Raw genomic sequence first — 22,688 nt, forward strand, 5'->3', positions numbered from 1 at the left:
ACTGTTTCACCATGCATTTCCTGCTTCTCACGATCCAAGTAATCCAAACTCATTCAGTGGTGTTGAGGCCTGGACTCTGGGGTGGTCAGTGCATCATTCAGCTTCTTTGTTTGATGTGTCCGTCTCCTTTTCACAGTGAGGTTCTTCTTGATCAGCTACACGTCCTTTCAGACCCACAGCGCTGAGTGCTCTTCTCACAGTGGAAGGATGGACAGAAACACCTGTGGATTTTTTTCTGATCTGAAACAAGAGGGTTGAATGGGCAGGGCTAAACTGCTGTAAGCTGATATATGAAAATGCATTGTTTTTTATTATACGACAGTTAGTTCCAGCCATGTAAGCTGATTGGTTGAGAGGCGTTCTAACTGAGCTGTTATTTCACCATAATCTCATTTTTCACAAACACTGTATCACTCCGCTGAGATGCTGTTGCTAAGCAACGACTCTGGCAGCTGTAGGAGGCGCTCAAGCCATTTAGATGTTTTTACTACTTACTTTGCCACAAACAGAAAACAGACGCTGTTAAGACCACATCTGACCGACAGATGATTTGGTCCGACTCTGAAGATGAGACGACACTAAATTCCCAAACTGTCGTCACCACTGAGCAGCTTTTCAGTCGGCAGCTGTGACAGAAGAACAGCTGAACAACCTGGAATCAGCCAGAAATGAACTCAACACCATTCGCCAAACTAAACGGGCTGTAAGAAGCTTCACAGACCGGCTGGAACAAAACAACATTAATACTGACCTGGACAAACTGACCAAACTGAGCTGAACCTGATATTGGGTCAGTTTTACGGCTCAGTCTGATTTGGTCCGACTCTGAAGATCAGACACGTCTGGCGACTGGTGTTGGGTTCATTTCTGGCTGATTCCAGGTTGTTCAGCTGTTCTTCTGTCACAGCTGCCGACTGAAAAGCTGCTCAGTGGTGACGACAGTTTGGGAATTTAGTGTAAGGAGCTGGAGAACGAACTGCCGGCTGAGCAGCGAGTGGGCGGAGCTCGTTACTCTGACGTAGCAACGAGCTGCTCGTTAATGAGCTCTAATTAGGAGGAAGGAACTGAACATTAAAACATATTAAATGCCGCGTTCACGGCCAGTTTGGTCATTTCTCACTGTATTTATTGAACTGTTGCATAAAAGCAATAGAGACACTCGAGGCCGGGTGTTATCGTGAATAACATCGCGGTTGTGATGATCTACAAATCACAGCTGTGATGTTATTTCGTGATACCACACTCCCTCTCATGTTCTACTGCTTAATGACATCACAAAAGCAAAGCAGGCTGTTTTTGTGTCTTGAAGCTCTCATTTCAAATAAGTAAAGATTATTAAATTTTCCATGATACAGGCAATTTAATCTCCTGAAGCTGACAGACTGCCAGAACAGCGTCATAGCGTTCTGCACTGTAACTGGAACAGTCTGGCATGGAGGCCGTTCAGCCGTCAGTTTCACGTCACTGATGGCACACACTCATGACCTCTGGTCCACATTCATCAGGGGCAGCACAGTTCCAGAGAGAGATGGCTCGCTGCCGAGGCCCCCCGGCCACCACCGGCACCCTAACGACTCCCTTTTCTAATTATAGGTCACTCTACTCTAACGCTATTGCCCAACGGGGTCCAAAATAGGCTCTAATTTGACAACACTTGTATACTTTCCTATGTGGGCTACAATGAAGCTTTGGGTAAAATCGTTTACCTGTCATCAAACCTAAACAAGTAAAGTAACAGAAGTCAAACAGCAATTCTGGGCTTATTGTTCTGGTCTTACTTGCTTAACTACATAATTATAAAACAGCGACAAATACAGGGCCGGATAAGTTTCTGTTTAGCTTCGGGAAGCCGCATGTCCCTTTTCTGATGAATCTATCTTTAACCACATCCTAGAGAAGGGGGTTATCAAATGCCACAAGGAAGTCATCAGCCTCCAGCTCATTTCAGGGACATGCACAGTCGCATGCAAAGGTTTGGGCGCCTCTGGTCAAATGATATGTATTGCTGATTTTCTAGGTGAAAATAGCTTAAACCATTTTCTACAGACAGCACAAAGAAAACGGAGCCTGCGCAAATGTTATGGCACATACAATTACAGTAATCTTAATCGCAGAACCTTTTTCTAAAAAGTTCTATATAGAACCATATAAGCCATTTTTTCCATCAATCGGAAGAACCCTTTTATGATGTAAAGAACCCTTCAATCATGCAAAGCGTCCTACAGATTCATGGAAAATGTCCTACAAATGGTTCCACATAGAATATGTTTTAAAAGATTTGTATATAGCACCAAAAAGGGTTCTTCTATTGCTAAGATGTCAAGCCCGTAACTATAAAAGAGCCCTTTTTGGTGGCATGTAGAACCTTTATCAAAAACATAAAACACGTTCTCCATCAATCTGAACGCTTTCCTTATGTAAAGAACCCTTTAGTCATGTAAAGGGTTCTTTAAGTGTTCTTTACTAAGGAACCTTTGAAGAACCACCTTTTATAAGCGTGTAGGCTCTGTGTGGCTTTGTGAAGTTATTTAATGTCTGTTCATGTTAAAGGATATCGGCCAGACGGCTGTGGCTGAGTCGAAATAGCCCTAATTGGTAGAAAGTTGATATTTCTGACAGTTTGGATGTTTTCATTACTGCTCTGAAATGTGAGGAACCTGAGGAAATGAGGCACACATTTCAATCAAGTCTACTGGATGTATTACATTGTACCACATCTGCTCCAAGCACGAGTGACCAACGATGGATCACAGTTAGAGAGCTGAAACTTCTACACAGCTTTAAGCCACAGTACTGCATGGCTGGCCTAATCCCAGGTAACATTTCCTGCGCTGAGGAAACCAAGCCGAATCCATCGCTGTCAAACACAAATCCTCCTGGTTTCCGCCAGTCTCTCCGCTCCATCAGTAGAAGGTCACGTCACAGAGTCCCGGAATTCATTTAGTGCAGTCTGCTGTGCTCGAACACACCCACGCGTCCATTAAATCAGCACAAGGCATAATTATCCAAATCGCTAAGAGCTCCATGGCAAGCTGCGGTAAAACCACTCTGTCTGGAGATGCCAGCTGATGGGCATCACTCTGATGCTTTAGCACTCAATACTAGGCAACTCGTGTTTGTTTTATTAGAATTACGCTGATTTTTCACATTTCTGTATGATTAAATGGTTGCGAAGGACTCATTGGTTTGGTCATTGATCATTGGTTTGATGTGAAATGCGCCACTCTAGAGAAAGTGAAGATAGAGACTTATAACAGCCAGAGTTCCTTCTTCCAACAAGCTTCCGTTGCCAGTTGCTGCTTTTGTCAGTTTTAATGTCACTTCGTCTGAGGATTGACAACCAAAGCTTGTAGGGAAAAGAGGCTCTATAAATATTCATGTAGGTTTCTGCCAGTCATGAAAGGCTTAAGTAGGTGTTGTACAGTGTGATGCAAAAAGATTCCTCCAATTTCAAAGCGCCGTATTTTTACACCCGTGAGGCACTTAGGAGCCAATCACAATCCAACTGAAAGAAGATGGCTCTCTTCAGTCTGAGAGGAGCTGAGACCCCTGAGCAGAGCGTTCTGCGTTCTCCACGTCAATCAGAGTGAATCCGTCAGAACTGTGAGGTGTGTTTTTTCGTCTGCAGTGAAGCTCCAGCAGCTCAGAGCGTTCGGCGCTGGTTCCACAGCACTGGATGATCTCTGAAATCCCACTGAAAGAGCCGTGAGAGCAGCAACGCCCGACACGCTCAGTCTAGTCTGGGATGAGTTTGACTGTGGTGTTGATGTCGTCCGTACAGCTGGAGGAGGTTCAGACTGAGACCTTGTAGAATTACATAATAAACTTTATGCTCATTTAAACCGTTTACAGCTCACTGCACTGATCTGTGATGATTTACAAGAGAAATAAATCAGTTTGAAATTGGATGAATCTTTTCAAATCACCCTGTATATCCTTTTGAATGCAGCCCTTCAATAAAGGCTTACCCAAAAATCTTCAGAAAGCTCAGAAGCTTCTTCATTTGACAATGGACAAACTGGCAGGAGCAACTGTTCAGTCTAATTTCAGCAAAGGAACATTATATAACACAATCTAGTATCTAGTATTACTGAGGAAACCAAGGAGCACAGCTATAAGAGCGCCTTGCCAGACTGACAGAGACAGAATGAAGCAAGAAAGATGAATACCAAGAGAGCTGAATATGAATTACATGCACCACAGGCTGTTACGTGCACTTGGGGAAAATCAGAGTTTGTCAGTCATCTGAACAACGTGTTTACATGCACTTGGGTATTTAGATAATGGTAAAACTCCAGGTCTGCATGAGTCAGACAATAAGCAGATTTCAGCTTAGCAACCAGCCAATAAACTCACATAAGAAGTTGTGACGTAAACGCAACGTCAAACTCAAACTTCATGCTGCTGCTGTTTTTTTAAAACACCAACCCACTTTACCTGACAATATGAACACACATCATCGAGAAGATGCATATTTAAATCCTTCATTTCGTCAATCACGTAGTCTGCGTCACTAAAAAGGGTTTCGCTGCATTTCACGCTGCTCGCTTATTTCCGGTACTGCGGTCTGTTTTCGCACATGCGCAGACTAAGAAGTCAGAAAGAAATCAGAGTAAGAGATTACATGCACGGAGAACTCTGATTACTCAGCTAAAATCCAGCCTTTTTATCAGATATATCTAAGAAATGGGAGTGGGCTGTTTACACGACCACTTGAAAAACCAGATAACTGCAGAAATCCGATGATGGTCGGATTACTGAGTTCATGTAAACACACTCACTGTCTCTCCTTTGGGTTCTAAAACAATTCAAATGCAGCAAGACAGGAGAATCTACCTCAAATTACTGTGTCAGAACCAAAAGACAAATGTCACCTTGTTAATCACAGATAAAGTCAGCCTTTCAGGGCTGTTCTACTACAATGCACGGTCCAATCTAAAACACAGAGGGGCGGGCTTCAGAATATGGCTTTTAAAGGAGCTCTTACCTTTCCTGGCCCGGGAGAAGAGTTTGATAGTGACGGGGGAGGTGGAGGTGGAGGTGGAGACGGAGGTGCTGGAGGAGTCTTTGGAGGAGGAGCGGAAGATACCGCTAAAGCTGAGTCTGCGGGGAGATTTGGGCGAGGACTCCTGCTGGGGAGGGTATGGGAAGATGGTTTTGGGGGATCCAGGGCTGTTTCGTGACCGAGCCGGGGCCGACATGGGGCTGGAGGGCCGGCTGAACGGGCCTCTGCTGAAGAAGCCTTTGGTTGGGCTGGCTGAATGGCAGCTGATCTCCCCCTGCAAGCCAAAAGCACAGTAAAGTTTGGGGTGGGCAATATGACAACTGTTTGTGTTGGCAAAGCCTTTTACCTCACATGATTGAAACACAACAGTGAGAAGTTTGAAAAGAAGGCAGAGTGTCTCCAAACTTTTGACAGACAGCGTGTAAGCATAACTGCTGTAAATGCCTCTCTAATCATCAGTCACAGTGTAAAGCTGTGCTACATTACACACAGTGAATGCTCAAAAAGGGCAGTCGGGGTAAATAGGAGGAATGGAGGAATAGTGCTTGTCCTTCACATCACTGGGAAATGCCAGAGCAACTAGTTGTGAATAATAACTATGCCAAAAATGACAGAAAGCAGCGTTTGTACAATGACTCGGCAAAGTCACTGTTGACTACTGTATAATTTGCAGTGTCATTCAAAACAATCAACATTTTTCTCTCCGTTCAGTCACAAAATAGTCCGCCTTTCTTTTATTTTATACAACAGTAGCTCCCATCAGGCACACAAATCAATAGATCACGGCCTCACAACAACTGAACACTGTATCTCTGGGCCACGGCATGAAAAACCCTACTGCTGGTAATGGATTAATCTTTGACTCTAATGCTGATCACACGGAGCACAGAGTGAACTGATGAAGTAAGAACCTCTTTTTGTTTTAACTGAGGAGCTGACAACTTATTTTCTTAACCAGAACTTGGATGGTCGTCTGGCTAACAGGCTAAAAGATAGCAAACATGCTAAACAGCTCAAAGATTACTATTACAGACTTGAATTAAAGGACTTACTATATAATTAACTGTAAAACGGCAGTATAAAAGTCTAAAGAATGTCACCTGAATGTCTTACATGCTTCAAATATCCGTGTTTCAGTCAGAAGTCGCGTCAAACCCAGGCTGAATACAAATAGTACACACACTCACACACACACACACATGCAGTCATACCTGTAACCTTTACAATGTGTAAAGTATGAGTCTAAAGCTAAAGTGCTGAGTGCAGCAGCAGTTAAAGGGTGTATAGTGGCAGAGAAAGGGGTCAGTGAGGTGATAAGAGGTCAGATAAGTGGGGAGACACTTCTTTTTCTTTGGACAGTGACAATATCTTGACACCCCAATGAGCTACAAGTGAGAAATAATATAAGCTTACAACATAAATTATTGTTGCTATTGAGACCTGTGGGCAAAACAAATCTCTATAAAATGTTTTTGCGTTTTTCATAATTTAATCTTTTCTGCTTTGTGTTAAGTGTCACCAGCAAGAGCTCTGGGGTGACGCAGCAACTGCTGACTGACACTTTCACATGTGACGGGGTGGGAGAAGGTGCGGTTCGTCATACGTTTGTCACGTGTCTGATGGAAAAACGCATTTCCACGAACAGCCAGCATTAGATGTCTAAAACATGCTGAATCTCGCTTTTCAGCACTTCCTTTGCCGTCACGTCCACAAGCTGCGCCATTCCCATGGCCAAAGCTTGAACAGCACCGCTGAGTTCATACGCAAACACACACATACACACCAAAGATAACCCTCAGTTGACCTTGCTGGAGACTAATCTAAAGCTACATCTGTAAACAGTAGTAAACCTACTCCGTGTTTACAGTAGACGCAGTGGGGCCGGGAATGAGTAACTGGGATCTTCAGCCTCAGCACAAAAAATAAAATAACAGATTAAATGTAATATCACTTTTATCAGAAGCGTCCACTCTTTGCCTTTATTACGTCTTACACCCTTTTCAGAAGACACGTGAACAGACACATTCAGTGGTGCTGAGGTCTGGACTCTGGGGTGGTCAGTCCATCGTCCAGCTTCTTTGTTTGGTGTGTCCGTCTCCTTTTCTCAGTGAGGTTCTTCTTGATGAGCTACACGTCCTTTCAGACCCACAGCGCTGAGTGGTCTTCTCACAGTGGAAGGATGGACAGAAACACCTGTGGATGTTTTCAGATCTGAAGCAGCTTGATCTTCTCCTCTCTCTCAGAGATGAAAGCTTTCAGTGCTGTTTATCTGATGGGGCAGTTTTGGTGGTCAGCCAGGTCTTGCATGCTTAGTCTCCTGTTTTTTTACACTTGTTTTCCTTTTGACTTTGCCTTGCTTACACAAGTAGAAATCTAATCTCATCAGAAATATCTCCTAAAAAAAATATGACTATCTTGTACTTAAATGGAAAGTAAATAAATGAAGAGTAGCCTTTTTCACAGTACTGTATAGTATGGAGTTTACTGTCCCAAACTTCACGATGAGAGCTGTAAAGAGTCCAACAAAGACATGAGGTGCCATCTGCACTACAGGCCCAGTGTGACTGCCACACTTGCACTGTCAGTAGTTACACTATTACTGATAATTGCCAACCATAAGCTGGAGCCTCATGTTGTGCTTATATGCACACACTGATGCATGTGTAGTCAGTACTGGTGGGCATGTTGATTCTTTTCAACCAACTCTAATGAATGGGTGCTCCTGAGTGGTGCAACCATCTAAGCACTGGCCCTATCAACAGGAGATCGTGAGTTCAGTCCCTGGTGATGCTGCAGCCATCCGTGGCCAGGAGGCCAAGACAGCACAGTTGTCCTCGCACTCTCTGGATGGGTAGGATGGCCCCCTCTTCTCCACCATCACTCTGTGTGATGTGAGCCAGTGCAGGCGTATGTTAGTGGACCTAACAGATCTGATGGTTAGTGTTCTCTTCCAAGCGTGTTTGGCTGTCCAGTGACGTTGTGTTGGTGGCAGTGCAAAAAGATGCAGCGGCGCTTCACAGGTCTAGTCTTTGCCCTCCTAGCGTGGGTGGCATCGTGTGATTGGGGGAGTCCTAACCAGTGGGTGGAATTGGATACGACTAAATTGGTGAGAAAATGGAAACAACAACAACAACGAAAAAAAAAAAACCCCATACCCCAACACACTCTGAAAGTTTGACTCCCTCGCCAGGCATAAATGCCACTGCTATCATTGTTAGTTGCCATCGTAATGACCTTAGTTAAAATGTCTGCTAAACTAGTAAATATTAACAAAAACTATCATGTTTGATTGAGCTGTGTCGTGGTTATGTAAAACAGATCAATGGTCTATCGGCCTTATGTTCAATGCACGTCAGAGGTGAACTTTAAAATGCGTAAAAGTGAAATTTCTGGTTACTGGTACTGATATTGAACCCAAAAAGGTGTGAGAATTCATAGTTACTGGCCTAGAAATTCCATATCATCTCTACTTTGAGCAGAAAAATCACTAAACTGTGCTGGACTGAAGATGGACTTCCATTTACATTTATGCCATTTGACTGAGGCTCTTGTCCAGAACGACTTACAACTGGATCATTTTTACACAGGTAGGTGAAGAAAACATTAGGAGTCTTGCCCAAGGACTCTTTTCGGTAAAGTGTAGGGTCCTTGCCGAGGGGACTGAACTCTAGTCTACAGTATAGATGGCAAAGATGTTACCCACCACACCAACCCCTGTATCAGCTCCTTTAGAGCCATTGGTTTAATTATCTAGCTCCACAAGCCTCGGCTTCTTACGTCGCTCTCACCGATTGACTGCCCTATATCCCAGCTAGCCGGTTAACTTGACTGAAGGTGAATGATAAGTGACTGAGCTGGAGCAATGCAGCCATCAGCGAAAGACACAGGTACATTCACAATCTTAAAAATACACACACTTCTTCTAAGCCGCTTCTCCTTCTGGGTCACGGGGGCGCTGGAGCCTATCCCAGCTGTCACTGGGCGAAAGGGATCTTAGAAATAAAGCTGCATAAATGTTTCTCAGCTGAGACATACTGTTTTCAAATAAAGCATTAATCAATCAATCAATCAACCTTTATTTTGACTCGGAAGTACATTGAGGGCAACCCTCATTTTCAATGTAGCCAAGCGTTTACAAAAACAGGGATTGACATGACAAAGAAAATAATAACTACATTTAATCATTTTAAATTAAAAGAAATTTTAAAATAACAGTGAATAAAAGATAAAAGTAGATAAAAAAATAGAACTTGAGATTTAAATGGTAAGAAATTAAGATCAAAAATATATAAGAAGTTAGTAAGGTAATAGTACAATATCACAAATTTAAAAAGAATTGATAAAAAAAACTTAAAATAGAATGAGAGGAAATAAATAAATAAATAAAAAAAGATAAAGAACTAAGGAGAACTAACACAAAAATAAAAGTTACGAATAAATATGATTCAGTAAAACAGGTACAGGCTGTCTGTAGGTGGTTTGATATTAAAAGTTTAAAATGACTGAGTGACGCCAGTGAGCCGAGTTTTAGTGTTTCCTGTAGTGAATTCCAGCTCACTGGTGCACTGTGACTAAAAGCAGAATAGCATTAATGAATAGAACAATGTTTAGTGGTTCTTTGAACGTTATAAGGGTTCCTCACATTTGCATATCTAATATACAGAAATAGTTCCTAACTAAAAAGTTATTTACACTCTTAAAAATAAAGGGTTAGAAGTGTTTCTCAAATCGGGTGTACGGTTCTCTAAGAAACCATTAATTGGTATAGAACATTGTTTAGTGGTTCTTTGAACGTTATAAGGGTTCCTCACCTTAGCACATCTCATATACAAAAACAGTTTGTGATTAAAAAGTTCTTTATAATCTTAAAAATAAAGGGTTAGAAGTGTTTCTCAAATCCGGCGTACGGTTCTCTAAGAAAACATTAATTGGTATAGAACATTGTTTAGTGGTTCTTTGAACGTTATAAGGGTTCCTCACCTTAGCACATCTCATATACAAAAACAGTTTGTGATTAAAAAGTTCTTTATAATCTTAAAAATAAAGGGTTAGAAGTGTTTCTCAAATCCGGCGTACGGTTCTCTAAGAAAACATTAATTGGTGTAGAACATTGTGTGGAGGTTCTTTAAACTGTATGTGCTCCTCACCACCGCACATTTTTTACAAGCTTAAATCTAAAGATTCCTAAATGGTTCTTGGTTTTCAGTTGGTGTAGAACGGTATTAAGTGGACTTCAAAAAGGTTCCTTTCGATCACATCTCTCATTTACAAAAACGGTCTGTATTGACAGGTTCTTTAAAGAGGCAAAATGGGTTCTTCAGCTCCATTCAGCATCTTCACTTTTAGGAGTGACAGGGAACTACAAGGGGTTGTTCTGTGGCAGGAGTGCCCAAGCCCTGGAGATCTTCCACCCTGGCTCCACCCCTAATCTAACATTGGAGTCAGGTGTGGCTCCAATATCTCCAGGGTGGTAGATCTCCACCCCTGTTCTATGACATTGTTAAAAAGAACCCTTTTTGTCCCATTTTTAAGAGTGAAGGACCAGCTACTGAAGATCATTCAGAGCCAGGCCAGAAGGCAGCACGCTGGGTTCTGTAGCTGCAGTTCAGGAAGGTTGGGCTTGTTTACGAATGATGTTATTAGAGCAGCCTCTCATCTACATCCAATTACGGTAGTGATCAAAACATCAGAACAAGGGCACCGAGAGCACGGCAGCGTGGAGCTTTCAGGCAGACTGCCAAACGATGAGAGAGCATAACGCGTACGGAACGAGGAACATTTTCACTGCATCTGCACTCATATTCAAACCCCTTCACAAGTCCCTTCGCAAATCTGCGGAGCACGGCTCCAGGATCATCACAAGAACATCCTCACATCATCACTAATGAGATCAGCATAACCAAGGAATCAGAATTACGCAGCACTTATTCATTCAAAGATGATGCCACATTTGCCAAAAGGACCATCTGTATATTGCTCGCTGCAGTGGAAAGCCTATTGATGTACAGGCTAAATGTAAAGTCTACATGCATCAGACAGTAATCGGATTTCTGCTTTGCAACCAGCCAATAAACTCACAGACTAAGACGTGATGTAATAGTAATATAAACTCAGGCTTCATGCCACAAACTTTGTGTCACTTTACCTCAGAATATGAACATACATTAACTAGAAGATGAAGAATATTTAAATCCCTCATTTCGTCTAACATGTGTTTGGTTTCAGTGTCGTCTCGCGGCGACACCGATCGCTTATTTCCGGTACCACAGTCTGTTTCCACACATGCTCAGACTGAGAAGTCCGAAAGAAATCAGAGTAAGAGTTCACAGCACTGAGAAATCTGATTCCTGAGCTAAAATCCAGCCTCTTTATCAGATTTCTTAATCGGATTTCCAGACCGTACTCCAATCAAAGAAATCAGAGTGCGCCGTTTAGATGTCCATTTGAATAATCAGATAACTGCAGAGATCTAATTATGATCAGATAATTAAATGCATGGAAATGCACTCATTGACTCATTGACTCATTGACGTGCTCTGCTACCTGTTCATAAAGTTATTTCATCAAGTTTGTGCTCTGCTAGAGCTGCCCTGGTCAGCTGTAAGTGCTGTTATTGTGGGAAAAAGTGGGAAAATGGCCTCGCAGAACAGGGCCTTGGAGAACTGAAGCTCATAGCATGTAAAAATGATCTGTCCTCAGTTACAACACTCACTAACACGTTTCACTGCCTCTGGAAGCAACATCAGCACGATCGATTGGGTTTCCATGGCTGAGTAACCCCACACAAGCATAAGATCACTATAGACAATGGTGATCATCAGCTAGAGTGGTATAAAGCACATCATCATTGGGTTCTGGAGAGGTGGAGCACATTCTCTGGAAGGCTCAATCACACCTTTTCACCTGGCAGCCTGACGGACAATTCTGGGTTTGGTGGAAGCAGAAGAACGTTACCTGTCCAAACGCATACACTCCTAAAAAGGATGGTTCTGCAAGGGTGCTTTAAAAAACACAATAGTTCTATAAAGAACCTTGAACACTCAAAGAACCCTTTGCATGCACACATAAAAAAGATGGTTCTTTAGTAAAGAAAATGGTTCTATATTGAACCATGAACATTCAAAGAACCTTTTGCATGATTAAAGGGTACTCTGCATCATGAAAGGGTTCTTCAGATTGATGGAGAAGATGGTGCTATACAGAACCTTTTTGGATAGTGTTCAATATAGCACCAAAAAGGTTCTTCTATTGTTACGATTTCATGCATGAAACCATAGCAGAACTGTATTTGGTGCTATAAAGAACCCTTTTCAAAAAGGTTCTATATAGGACCATATACAACACATTCTCCATGAAGGTTTCTTTCATGATGGAAAAAACCTTTAATCATACAGTGGGTTCTTTGAGTGCTCATGGCTCAATTTAGAACCATTTTCTTTAATAAAGACCACTTAAGAACCATCTTTGTTCTCATCTTTTAAGACTGCAGTAACCAGTAACAGCAGTAAGTTTGGTGGAGGAGGAATAATGGTCCTTTTATACTGCTACCGCAAACACGACATTCCAGGGTAATCACAGGCTATATGAATTATAACTTTGTGTAAACAGTCTGGGGGAAGGCACTTTCCTGATTCAGCATGACAGTTTCCCCATTAGTTTCTGTACTTTAGTATTTTTCATGTATCTGTACTGAAGTTTCTCCGTTCTGGGCGTCTTTTTCCTTTCACTCCACTACATTTCAGAGTCTAATATCCGACTTTTTCCTCCTACATTTTGAGAAATCTGTCATTCCTTTTGGTTTCTGTGTGTATAAAAACGTAACATGTCAAAACGAAAGAAGCGCAAAGCCAGAGCACCAATCAGGGCCCAGCGGTCACTTTGTTTAGAGCTGGTTTTGACCTGTTGGTCATACCGACCCAGTGCAGCACGCGGTTCAACGTCAGCGCAGCAGCGTAAAACTTTGGGAGAGTCTGTTCAACATAAATGATGAACTAACCTAACTTTGTGTAAATAGAGCTCAATATAGAAATATGTCCACATATGCAGTCGAGACTGACGCGGCTTTTTTCTGAATTTCTACAAACACCAGTTCATTTTATAGTAAATGAGTTTGGGCTGGTTTATGTTTATGAACAGACGCCTACAGATCAACATAGTAAAGGAGCTCATCTGTGATCCTGAGTTTAAAGCCAGATTTTGTTCAACTTAAACTTGGAACTAAGTTGTAAATAAATCTGAAACTGAAACTTTGCTTGTGTGTAAAAAGTGATTTCAGAGCCACTCGGTTCTCCCTGATGGAAACTGTTTACCTTCAGTGTTTTGTGCTTCTGATCATTTTAATAGACGTCAGCGTCACTAATTAATGACGTTCTATTAAAAGACTGGTTTACCAAGAGAGACGCTGGAGGACTTTCACCTGAAATGAGTTCATGAAGCCAGTCTGGTTATAAAAATGATAACAGGACATCAGAGCCAGAATTCCTCTTTTAGTACTTTTACTTTATACTTAAGTACATTTGAAGGGAAATACTTTAGTACTTTTACTCAAGTGGAGGTCTAAAGGGAGGAACTTCTACTTTTACTGGAGTAATATTTACCTTGGGGGTCTCTACTTTAACTCCAGTACATGGTTTGTGTAAAGTGACGTTACCTTACGCACACTGTCCTTCTCAGCATGATCAGAGTCGCCCTCTAGGAAAGGCATAGCAAACGTGCTCAGGTCCTGGAAAAAAGAAACAAAAAAGGCTTTAACAAGCTGAGGCTTGCATGAGCAAACAAGCAAAACATGTAAAAGATTTTAAGACATAACAAAAGTGAAAGTAATTGATGTCCCTGCATGTCTTTTAAAGTCTTGTGAGGTAAACTACCAGTGTTCAGTTTACTCCCGCATATGGGCCTACTGTACACTCAGATAAACAGTAAGAGAAAGTTTAATACTAGTCATTTAACTTTCCTTTTCATTGTCCCATTCTCTGTAGATTTTAGATTCAGACAGTTAAAGAAGCACAGATGGAGTTTCTCATTTTCCTCTTACCACAAATGAAGTCAATCAGCCAAGACATGCTTTGTGTCCAAAATGTGCTTCTTCAGTTTTGCGCTGGTGCTTATGTAGCTAAAAAATAACAGAATGCTATACCGCACTATGTGCTCTTTAATGCTGCGTGGCATACTGTTATCTGTAAAAAGCAGTTTTTCATACATACAAACTTAAATTTGACATTTTCCTGCAAACTGTAGTGCAATATTTGAGTTTAACATATTGGTACCTTTATGTTTTTATTATGCAAGTTCAGCAAATAAACAGTATTTGTGCTTTGAAATGTGAAGACGTGTGGTCTATGTAAAGGAATATGTTCTTATTTTCACTTAGAAAAAAGCAAACCACCACCATCAACATGGACAAGAGGAGCATGTTTAGTGGCAGGTTGCTGACACAGAGATGCTCAACCAACAGACTCAGGAGAACTTTTGTCCCTACAGCCATTAGGCTCTTCAACTCTTCCCAGTGAGGCCAGAAGAGAAGCGGTCAGGACCCCCATGGACCCTCACAGAGCAGGTACTGTTTGGGTGGTGGGTCATTCTCAGCACTGCAGTAACACTGACGTGGTGGTGGTGTGTTAGTGTGTGTTGCGCTGGTCTGAGTGGATCAGACACAGCAGTGCTGCTGGAGTTTTTAAACACCTCAGCGTCGCTGCTGGACTGAGAATAGTCCACCAGCCAAAAATACCCAGCCAGCAGCGTCCTGTGACCACTGATGAAGGACCTAGAGGATGACCAACACAAACTGTGCAGCAGCAGATGAGCTGTCGCCTCTGACTTTACATCTACAAGGTGGACCGACAAGGTAGGTCTAATAGAGCGGACAGTGAGTGGACACCCAGTGATCCACCCAGATCAACACAACACACACTGACACACCACCACCATGTCAGTGCTACTGCAGAGCTGAGAATGACCCACCACCCAAACAGTACCTGCTGTGTGAGGGTCCATGGGGGTCCTGACCACTGAAGAACAGGGTAACAGAGTATCAGAGAAACAGATGGACTACAGTCTGTAACTGTAGAACTACAGAGTGCAGCTATACAGTAAGTGGAGCTGATAAAGTGGACAATGAGCGAAGAAACAAGGAGGTGGTCATGATGTTATGCCTGATTGGTGGATTAGAGCAAAAATCTATGAAGATGCACATTGTGAGAGTTTATGTGCCATATGAAAGGTTACATAAGGTCAAATAAGCTTAAAGGAAGCTTTTCTAGTTCTTGACAGGGCTCAAATGGCACTGATGCTAACCTGTAAAACGGCCAAACCGTCAATCCAGAAATAATCTGCTCTCTCAGATGAAAGGCTGAGCCTTTACAGCCACTATGGATCACTTTCAATTGACACATCTGCAGAGCAACGACGAGCAGGAAATGTTGACACTGTCAAGCAAACCGGTTTGTAAGTAAAACTCGAACTCATGGCCGAGTGACTGCACTGTATTTTTTCCCTGGAGCTGGCAACCCACTGACTACGGCAAATCTCACTCATGTTTGAGATTTTGACTGTGCAAAGGGACCATGAGGTGGTCTCCCATGAGCACGAGGCTGTGGATATATGGTAACACTATACTTAAAGGCTACCTGCATAGGGACTTCATAACACTGAATAATAAGAACTGAACAATCCATTTAAAATTCAATGCTTGAATATTTATGAGCTGATGATATTTATCATTATCATGATAAATTACATCACAATTTGTCAGAATATGCTTTTCTGAGTATAGTCTGGGCATCGTTGGCAATTAAAGTACTTTCCAGCTGTATGTTTGATCACATAGATCATAATTAGTCCTGTTTAATTGGTCAAATGTTAACTAGAAATGACTGTATACATAGTTTTTGATAGTATTTTTTAAATGTGACATTTCTGACTTTTTCAGATATCAGAAAAAAATGTAAAATATGCATTGTGACTTATCGTGTATCGTGAAAATGTCTTGAAGTATTGCGATGTCACATTTTTGCCATATCGCCCAACTCTAAGCTTATGTCAGTACTCATAAGTGTACTCATACATCGTCACGTCTCCATTTTTGTCATTTTCATCTTTTTTGGACAATTTAAAAGCTCCTTTACTCTTTGCGTATGTTAAAAAACTTCATGATGAATGGATGAACACACAAATGATCACAAATTACTTGAAAAAAATCTTGTTCCTTTAACTTATAAGTACAAGAATAAGTTTACAACTCCCTCAGTCTGATGCACATTCTGAGAATGATAATAATAGTGTAAAATAAAGAGTAGAAAAAAAGCCTAAAATACAGTAACATCAGAAGAAAGTCTAAAAAAATGTGATTATCAATATATAAATCTATATAATTCTATATCAGTATATAAATCTATCAGTATATAAGTATCTCGGGATCTTATTCACGAGTGATGGGAAGAGGGATCGTGAGATCGGCCGCAGGCTGGAACAGGTGGCAGCAGTGATGTGGTCACCGTACCATAAGGCGAAGCTCAATGTTTACCAGTCGGCCTACATCCCGACCCTCACCTGTGGTCATGAGCTGTGGGTAATGACCAAAAGAATGAGATCACAAATACAAGCGGTGGAAATGAGCGTCTCCGCAGGGTGGCGGGCTACACTCTACTGACATGGTGAGCAGCTCGGCCATCCGGGAGGAGCTCGGAGCAGAGCCGGTACTCCTCCGCATTGAGAGGAGCCAGCTGAGGTGATTCGGGCATCTGATCCGGATGCCCCCTGGACGCCTCCTGGTCGGGGGGGACCAGGCACGGCCTACTGGGACAAGACCCCAGTGTCGTCCTAGGACCCACAGGGGGGATTATATCTCCAAGTTGGCCTGGGAGTGGCTTGGGGTCCCTGGGAATGAGCTGGAGAAAGTTGCGGAGGTCAGGGTGGTCTGGGATTTTCTGCTCTCCTAACTGCTTCCGTGACCCTATCTGGACTAAGTGGTTAACGATGATGATGATGATGATGATGATGATGATGATGATGATATAAATCACACATTAAATTGTCATTAGCTAAGATTGAGATGTGCCACTTGCTATAGCTCATAACATATAAACTGGCACTGATGTAGCCAATATTATTCACATTACTTGGATCATATGCATCCCTTGACTCATTAAAACATCCACAGAACACTGATCTGCAATATCCATTTGATTATTGCTGCAAAGGCCAATACTGCTGACAATTAAGGAAATCCATCAGCCAACTTGATCTCTGTCTGCTGCACCTACGCTCTCAGAAATAAAACTACTAAACTGTCACTGGGGCAATGTTTTCTAAGCTGGACTGACTCCACACACCCTGCCTCGCCTCGCCTCCAGGCTTTTATTCTACTGCTCTGTTTTAATTCATTCAGTTATGAAAAGGTACAAATACCAACTTTTCACCTGGAAAAACTGATTTAAGCTCCACAATCAGACCTTAGAACCACTGTAGAACCTTTGAGGGAACATTTACATGGTACAAAAATGTACCAGCACAAAACTTTTATTTCTAAGAGTGTACATCATACAGTTTATGACTATAGACAATCATATTGATGTATTTCCATGTACTTAAAAAACCCCAGATAATCTGACTTTAACCTGGTCAGTTCTGTTCTTTAAGAAAGTTAGAAAATTACTGCCTTGTAATCAACCATATGCGATACATAGAGATTATGTTCTTTTATAAACTATCATAATGTGTGAAAAATCAGGAGCTTGAAAGTGAGGCCCCAAAAATATGTTAAAAATCGAGAGCTAAAGGAGTCAGGACCTCATCTAGTCCAACGTCCTTACAAGCTGGGATACAGTCCAGTAAGAAAGCACAGCTCAGTGAGAAGAAAGAGCAAATACATACAATACAGGATGGGACAATGCATCATGGAATGAACAAAGAGCCCAGTCAGCATTACCAATTAAGGTCACACACAGTATAGGACTACTTGCTTCCAATGGCATAAGTGTAACCATATGTTCCTTGGTGCAACCATATAATATTAAGTATAACCATTTTTCCCCATGGTGTAACCACATATTCATAAGCGTAGCCACATATTCCTAAGTTTAACCATATGTTCCATGATGTAACCACATATTCCTAGGTGTAACCATATGTTCCATGATGTAACCACATATTCCTAGGTGTAACCATATGTTCCATGATGTAACCACATATTCCTAGGTGTAACCATATGTTCCATGATGTAACCACATATTCCTAGGTGTAACCATATGTTCCATGATGTAACCACATATTCCTAGGTGTAACCATATGTTCCATGATGTAACCACATATTCCTAGGTGTAACCATATGTTCCATGATGTAACCACATATTCCTAAGTGTAACCATATGTTCCATGATGTAACCACATATTCCTAGGTGTAACCATATGTTCCATGATGTAACCACATATTCCTAAGTGTAACCATATATTCCATGATGTAACCACATATTCCTAGGTGTAACCATATGTTCCATGATGTAACCACATATTCCTAGGTGTAACCATATGTTCCATGATGTAACCACATATTCCTAGGTGTAACCATATGTTCCATGATGTAACCACATATTCCTAGGTGTAACCATATGTTCCATGATGTAACCACATATTCCTAAGTGTAACCATATATTCCATGATGTAACCACATATTCCTAGGTGTAACCATATGTTCCATGATGTAACCACATATTCCTAGGTGTAACCATATGTTCCATGATGTAACCACATATTCCTAGGTGTAACCATATGTTCCATGATGTAACCACATATGCCTAGGTGTAACCATATGTTCCATGATGTAACCACATATTCCTAAGTGTAACCATATATTCCATGATGTAACCACATATTCCTAAGTGTAACCATATATTCCATGATGTAACCACATATTCCTAAGTGTAACCATATGTTCCATGATGTAACCACATATTCCTAGGTGTAACCATATGTTCCATGATGTAACCACATATTCCTAGGTGTAACCATATGTTCCATGATGTAACCACATATTCCTAGGTGTAACCATATGTTCCATGATGTAACCACATATTCCTAGGTGTAACCATATGTTCCATGATGTAACCACATATTCCTAGGTGTAACCATATGTTCCATGATGTAACCACATATTCCTAAGTGTAACCATATGTTCCATGATGTAACCACATATTCCTAGGTGTAACCATATGTTCCATGATGTAACCACATATTCCTAAGTGTAACCATATATTCCATGATGTAACCACATATTCCTAGGTGTAACCATATGTTCCATGATGTAACCACATATTCCTAGGTGTAACCATATGTTCCATGATGTAACCACATATTCCTAGGTGTAACCATATGTTCCATGATGTAACCACATATTCCTAGGTGTAACCATATGTTCCATGATGTAACCACATATTCCTAGGTGTAACCATATGTTCCATGATGTAACCACATATTCCTAAGTGTAACCATATATTCCATGATGTAACCACATATTCCTAAGTGTAACCATATGTTCCATGATGTAACCACATATTCCTAGGTGTAACCATATGTTCCATGATGTAACCACATATTCCTAGGTGTAACCATATGATCCATGATGTAACCACATATTCCTAGGTGTAACCATATGATCCATGATGTAACCACATATTCCTAGGTGTAACCATATGTTCCATGATGTAACCACATATTCCTAGGTGTAACCATATGTTCCATGATGTAACCACATATTCCTAGGTGTAACCATATGTTCCATGATGTAACCACATATTCCTAGGTGTAACCATATATTCCATGATGTAACCACATATTCCTAAGTGTAACCATATGTTCCATGATGTAACCACATATTCCTAGGTGTAACCATATGTTCCATGATGTAACCACATATTCCTAGGTGTAACCATATGTTCCATGATGTAACCACATATTCCTAGGTGTAACCATATGATCCATGATGTAACCACATATTCCTAGGTGTAACCATATGTTCCATGATGTAACCAGATATTCCTAGGTGTAACCATATGATCCATGATGTAACCACATATTCCTAGGTGTAACCATATAAGAAGATGTTAGAACCACTAATATGAACCATCTAATATAAAAGATGATCAACACAACATTTAGTTACACTGAGGATTAGGCCTGTATGTATTGTATTTCCACATGAATAAAACATTAAATCATCAAAATCACCAAAAATAAAATTCAATTCACTTAAATTTTAAAGAACCACTGTAACTCTAGACCAACTTCCTTCAGAACCGTGTTACGTCCCAAAAATAAGCCAGGCCACATAGCTCAGATGCAGAAATAACAAATCTATACAATCAAAAACAAAACCAAAGAAAAGAACTTACACACAAAGAGTCATGGACATCACCCTCCATTGTGCTTCCGACAGCGTGGAATTAACAGGCTCACTCGTACTCAAAGCTACAACTGGGCTCACTTTGACCAAGCAGTGTACCAAAGGTCATTAAAATGCTAAGGCACTCTAAATGTGACTCAGCAAGAAGCAAACACCTCACTTCAGACCAAGCAATGAACACACAAAGTGCGAGAACATCTGATCATAATGACAAGTGCCTCTTTTGTCCTGACACACAAGACGCGATTGTTTGGCAGTCTCTTTGTAAGCGCTAAATGCAACACTTGAAACGGATTCATCCAACCCTGCTGCAAACGATCCCTCTTTGCAGACTAACTGGCAAAACTGCCTGTCATCTATTGTGCCACCCAGGCGTAGCTTTAAGAACAGCTACATAATGCCATCATTTCACACAAAGAATAATTTCACATGTATAATTTCTACAAAATGCAAGCAGGATTTCAAAAGACCTTTTCCATTCGCTTCACACCAAGGTTTCGGAAATGTGTCCCTGCGAAAAGGCTCTCTCAGCAAGACAGCAGGTCAAGGCTGGCTGCCAGCAAAGGCCAGCAGGATGAGATGAATAAAGAGCCCAGTCAACATCACCAATTTAGGCCACACACAGCATGTGCCATTGGAAGAAAATGTCCTCAGTGTAACCATATGTTCCACGGTGTAACCATATATTGCTAAGCGTAATCATGTAAGCTGATATTAGCACTGTTACCTAGTTTAAGAGAGGTAAACAACAGAATATAGAGTTACACAATATACACATTGCAAAAAAGTAATGCACTGAATTTACTTGATTCAAATGCACATGAATAAAACATGTTACATCAGCACAGTTGTCAAATGTATGTCAAAACATATTGCATTTAATTCTCTTAGACTTTAATTAGGGCACTTCTGATATAATTTTGATGTAATTATTTCCCTCAACCAAAAAAAACGATGTAAATATTTAACCAAGCAAATATAATGCGTTACTTTTGCAACATAGTCCGAGGTGTAACCAGATATTCTGTTGATCAGCTCTCATACTATGTCTTAGTTCTCCCCTGAAGATATTTCTTACCAACATCTTTCTCAGTTTAATTTCCACCAAGTTTCCATGGAAACACAACGGACCTACATTGAGTTTATCAGTCCTTACATCTGAACTGAACTGCAGGAACCCTGCACCTTTCAAAGTCTTTGACAATCATTTTGCACAATCTTCCTACCCCAAGAGAACAGTGATCTAATTCCCTCAGTCCGATAACACGGCCTGGTCGAGATGAAAGCAGATATGCTGAGCCTTTTATTGACGAGACCTGTGGAACAATCATCCAGATCAATAAACCCTGCTTCAGAGCAGGACGCTTCCTTACCTACAGCCAAGCAGAGACGACAGCGAGAAAGATAAGCCGTCCCGCTCCGGCCGCCCCGTCTCCACAGGCTCGAAACGCAGAGTGCGCCTATTACAATCTGCTCTGCATCTTTGAAGCTCTTTGCTGCCAGTGCAAAATGAGCCTGCCAATAAAGCCTCCTCCACTTGGAAGAGAGCAAGAAGTGCCCAAGACGAAGAGAAGCTCAAAGCAGAGTGGGTCCGCACTGCTGGAGTGGCTCTTAATGACAAGGGCAGTGGTGTAATAAGATAGTCAACTAAACTGCTGCCTCAAGCACTTGCAAATCCTATTTGATGAACCTAGGGCCACTCTTGCTGGGCAAGGCCAGTCAGGCCTGACTGACAAGCCCGCACCTCCCTCAAAAAGGATGGAGCATGATAGGCACTGGAAGTAACCGCGCATGTGTGTGTGTGTGTATTTGTTTTTGTACACCTACAGGTACTGACTTTACAGAAGCAGAGAAAAACAGGCCTATCTATGTGAGGCCCTACAAAACAAATCTGACATTGTAAAGTGCTTTAACACAAACTAGTTATTTTTTACTGAATGAATAAAGCCACTTCTTTTTATAGAAAAAAAAATCTTATTTGTCCTCTTTTTAAATATTCTTATCATATATCATATGTATACACACCTGTGCATATATATATATAAATTATATATATATATATATAAATTATATATATATAATGTGTGTGTGTGTGTGTGTTTTATTTGACCAGTGAAAATTATATTAAAATGGCTATTTATCTATTTATCTTACATTACAATCAATACAAATATACAAATACTGAGAGTCAGTTAAGTGTTTATTTCATCTCAAAAGGACCACTCAAAATAAATGGCTGTGGGCTTCCAGGAGAAATCTGGAACCACAGTTTGTTTTTCAAACTACCTC

General features: G+C 41.2%; 1 protein-coding gene across 3 annotated transcripts in view; it reads right to left on the reverse strand.

Annotated features, from left to right (window-relative positions):
* The window catches only part of LOC108434244 (5'-AMP-activated protein kinase subunit gamma-2-like), a 147,248-nt gene that overhangs the window by 117,672 nt on the left and 6,888 nt on the right, over positions 1–22,688 (reverse strand). For 2 of the 3 annotated variants that reach the window (XR_001858352.2, XM_017709245.2), the window contains exons 2-3: positions 13,656–13,727; positions 4,988–5,279 (exon numbers count right to left, since the gene is read on the reverse strand). Coding sequence is in view for 2 of the 3 variants with exons in the window: in XM_017709245.2 (XP_017564734.1) it covers positions 4,988–5,279; positions 13,656–13,727 (364 nt within the window). In the remaining variant the exon portion in view is untranslated. Of the gene's footprint in view, positions 1–4,987; positions 5,280–13,655; positions 13,728–21,772; positions 21,935–22,688 lie in introns of those variants that run through there. The other variant, XM_017709246.2, reaches the window with a different exon arrangement.

This window comes from Pygocentrus nattereri, chromosome 24 (genome assembly GCF_015220715.1).
Source record: "Pygocentrus nattereri isolate fPygNat1 chromosome 24, fPygNat1.pri, whole genome shotgun sequence".
Lineage (NCBI taxonomy): Eukaryota > Metazoa > Chordata > Actinopteri > Characiformes > Serrasalmidae > Pygocentrus > Pygocentrus nattereri.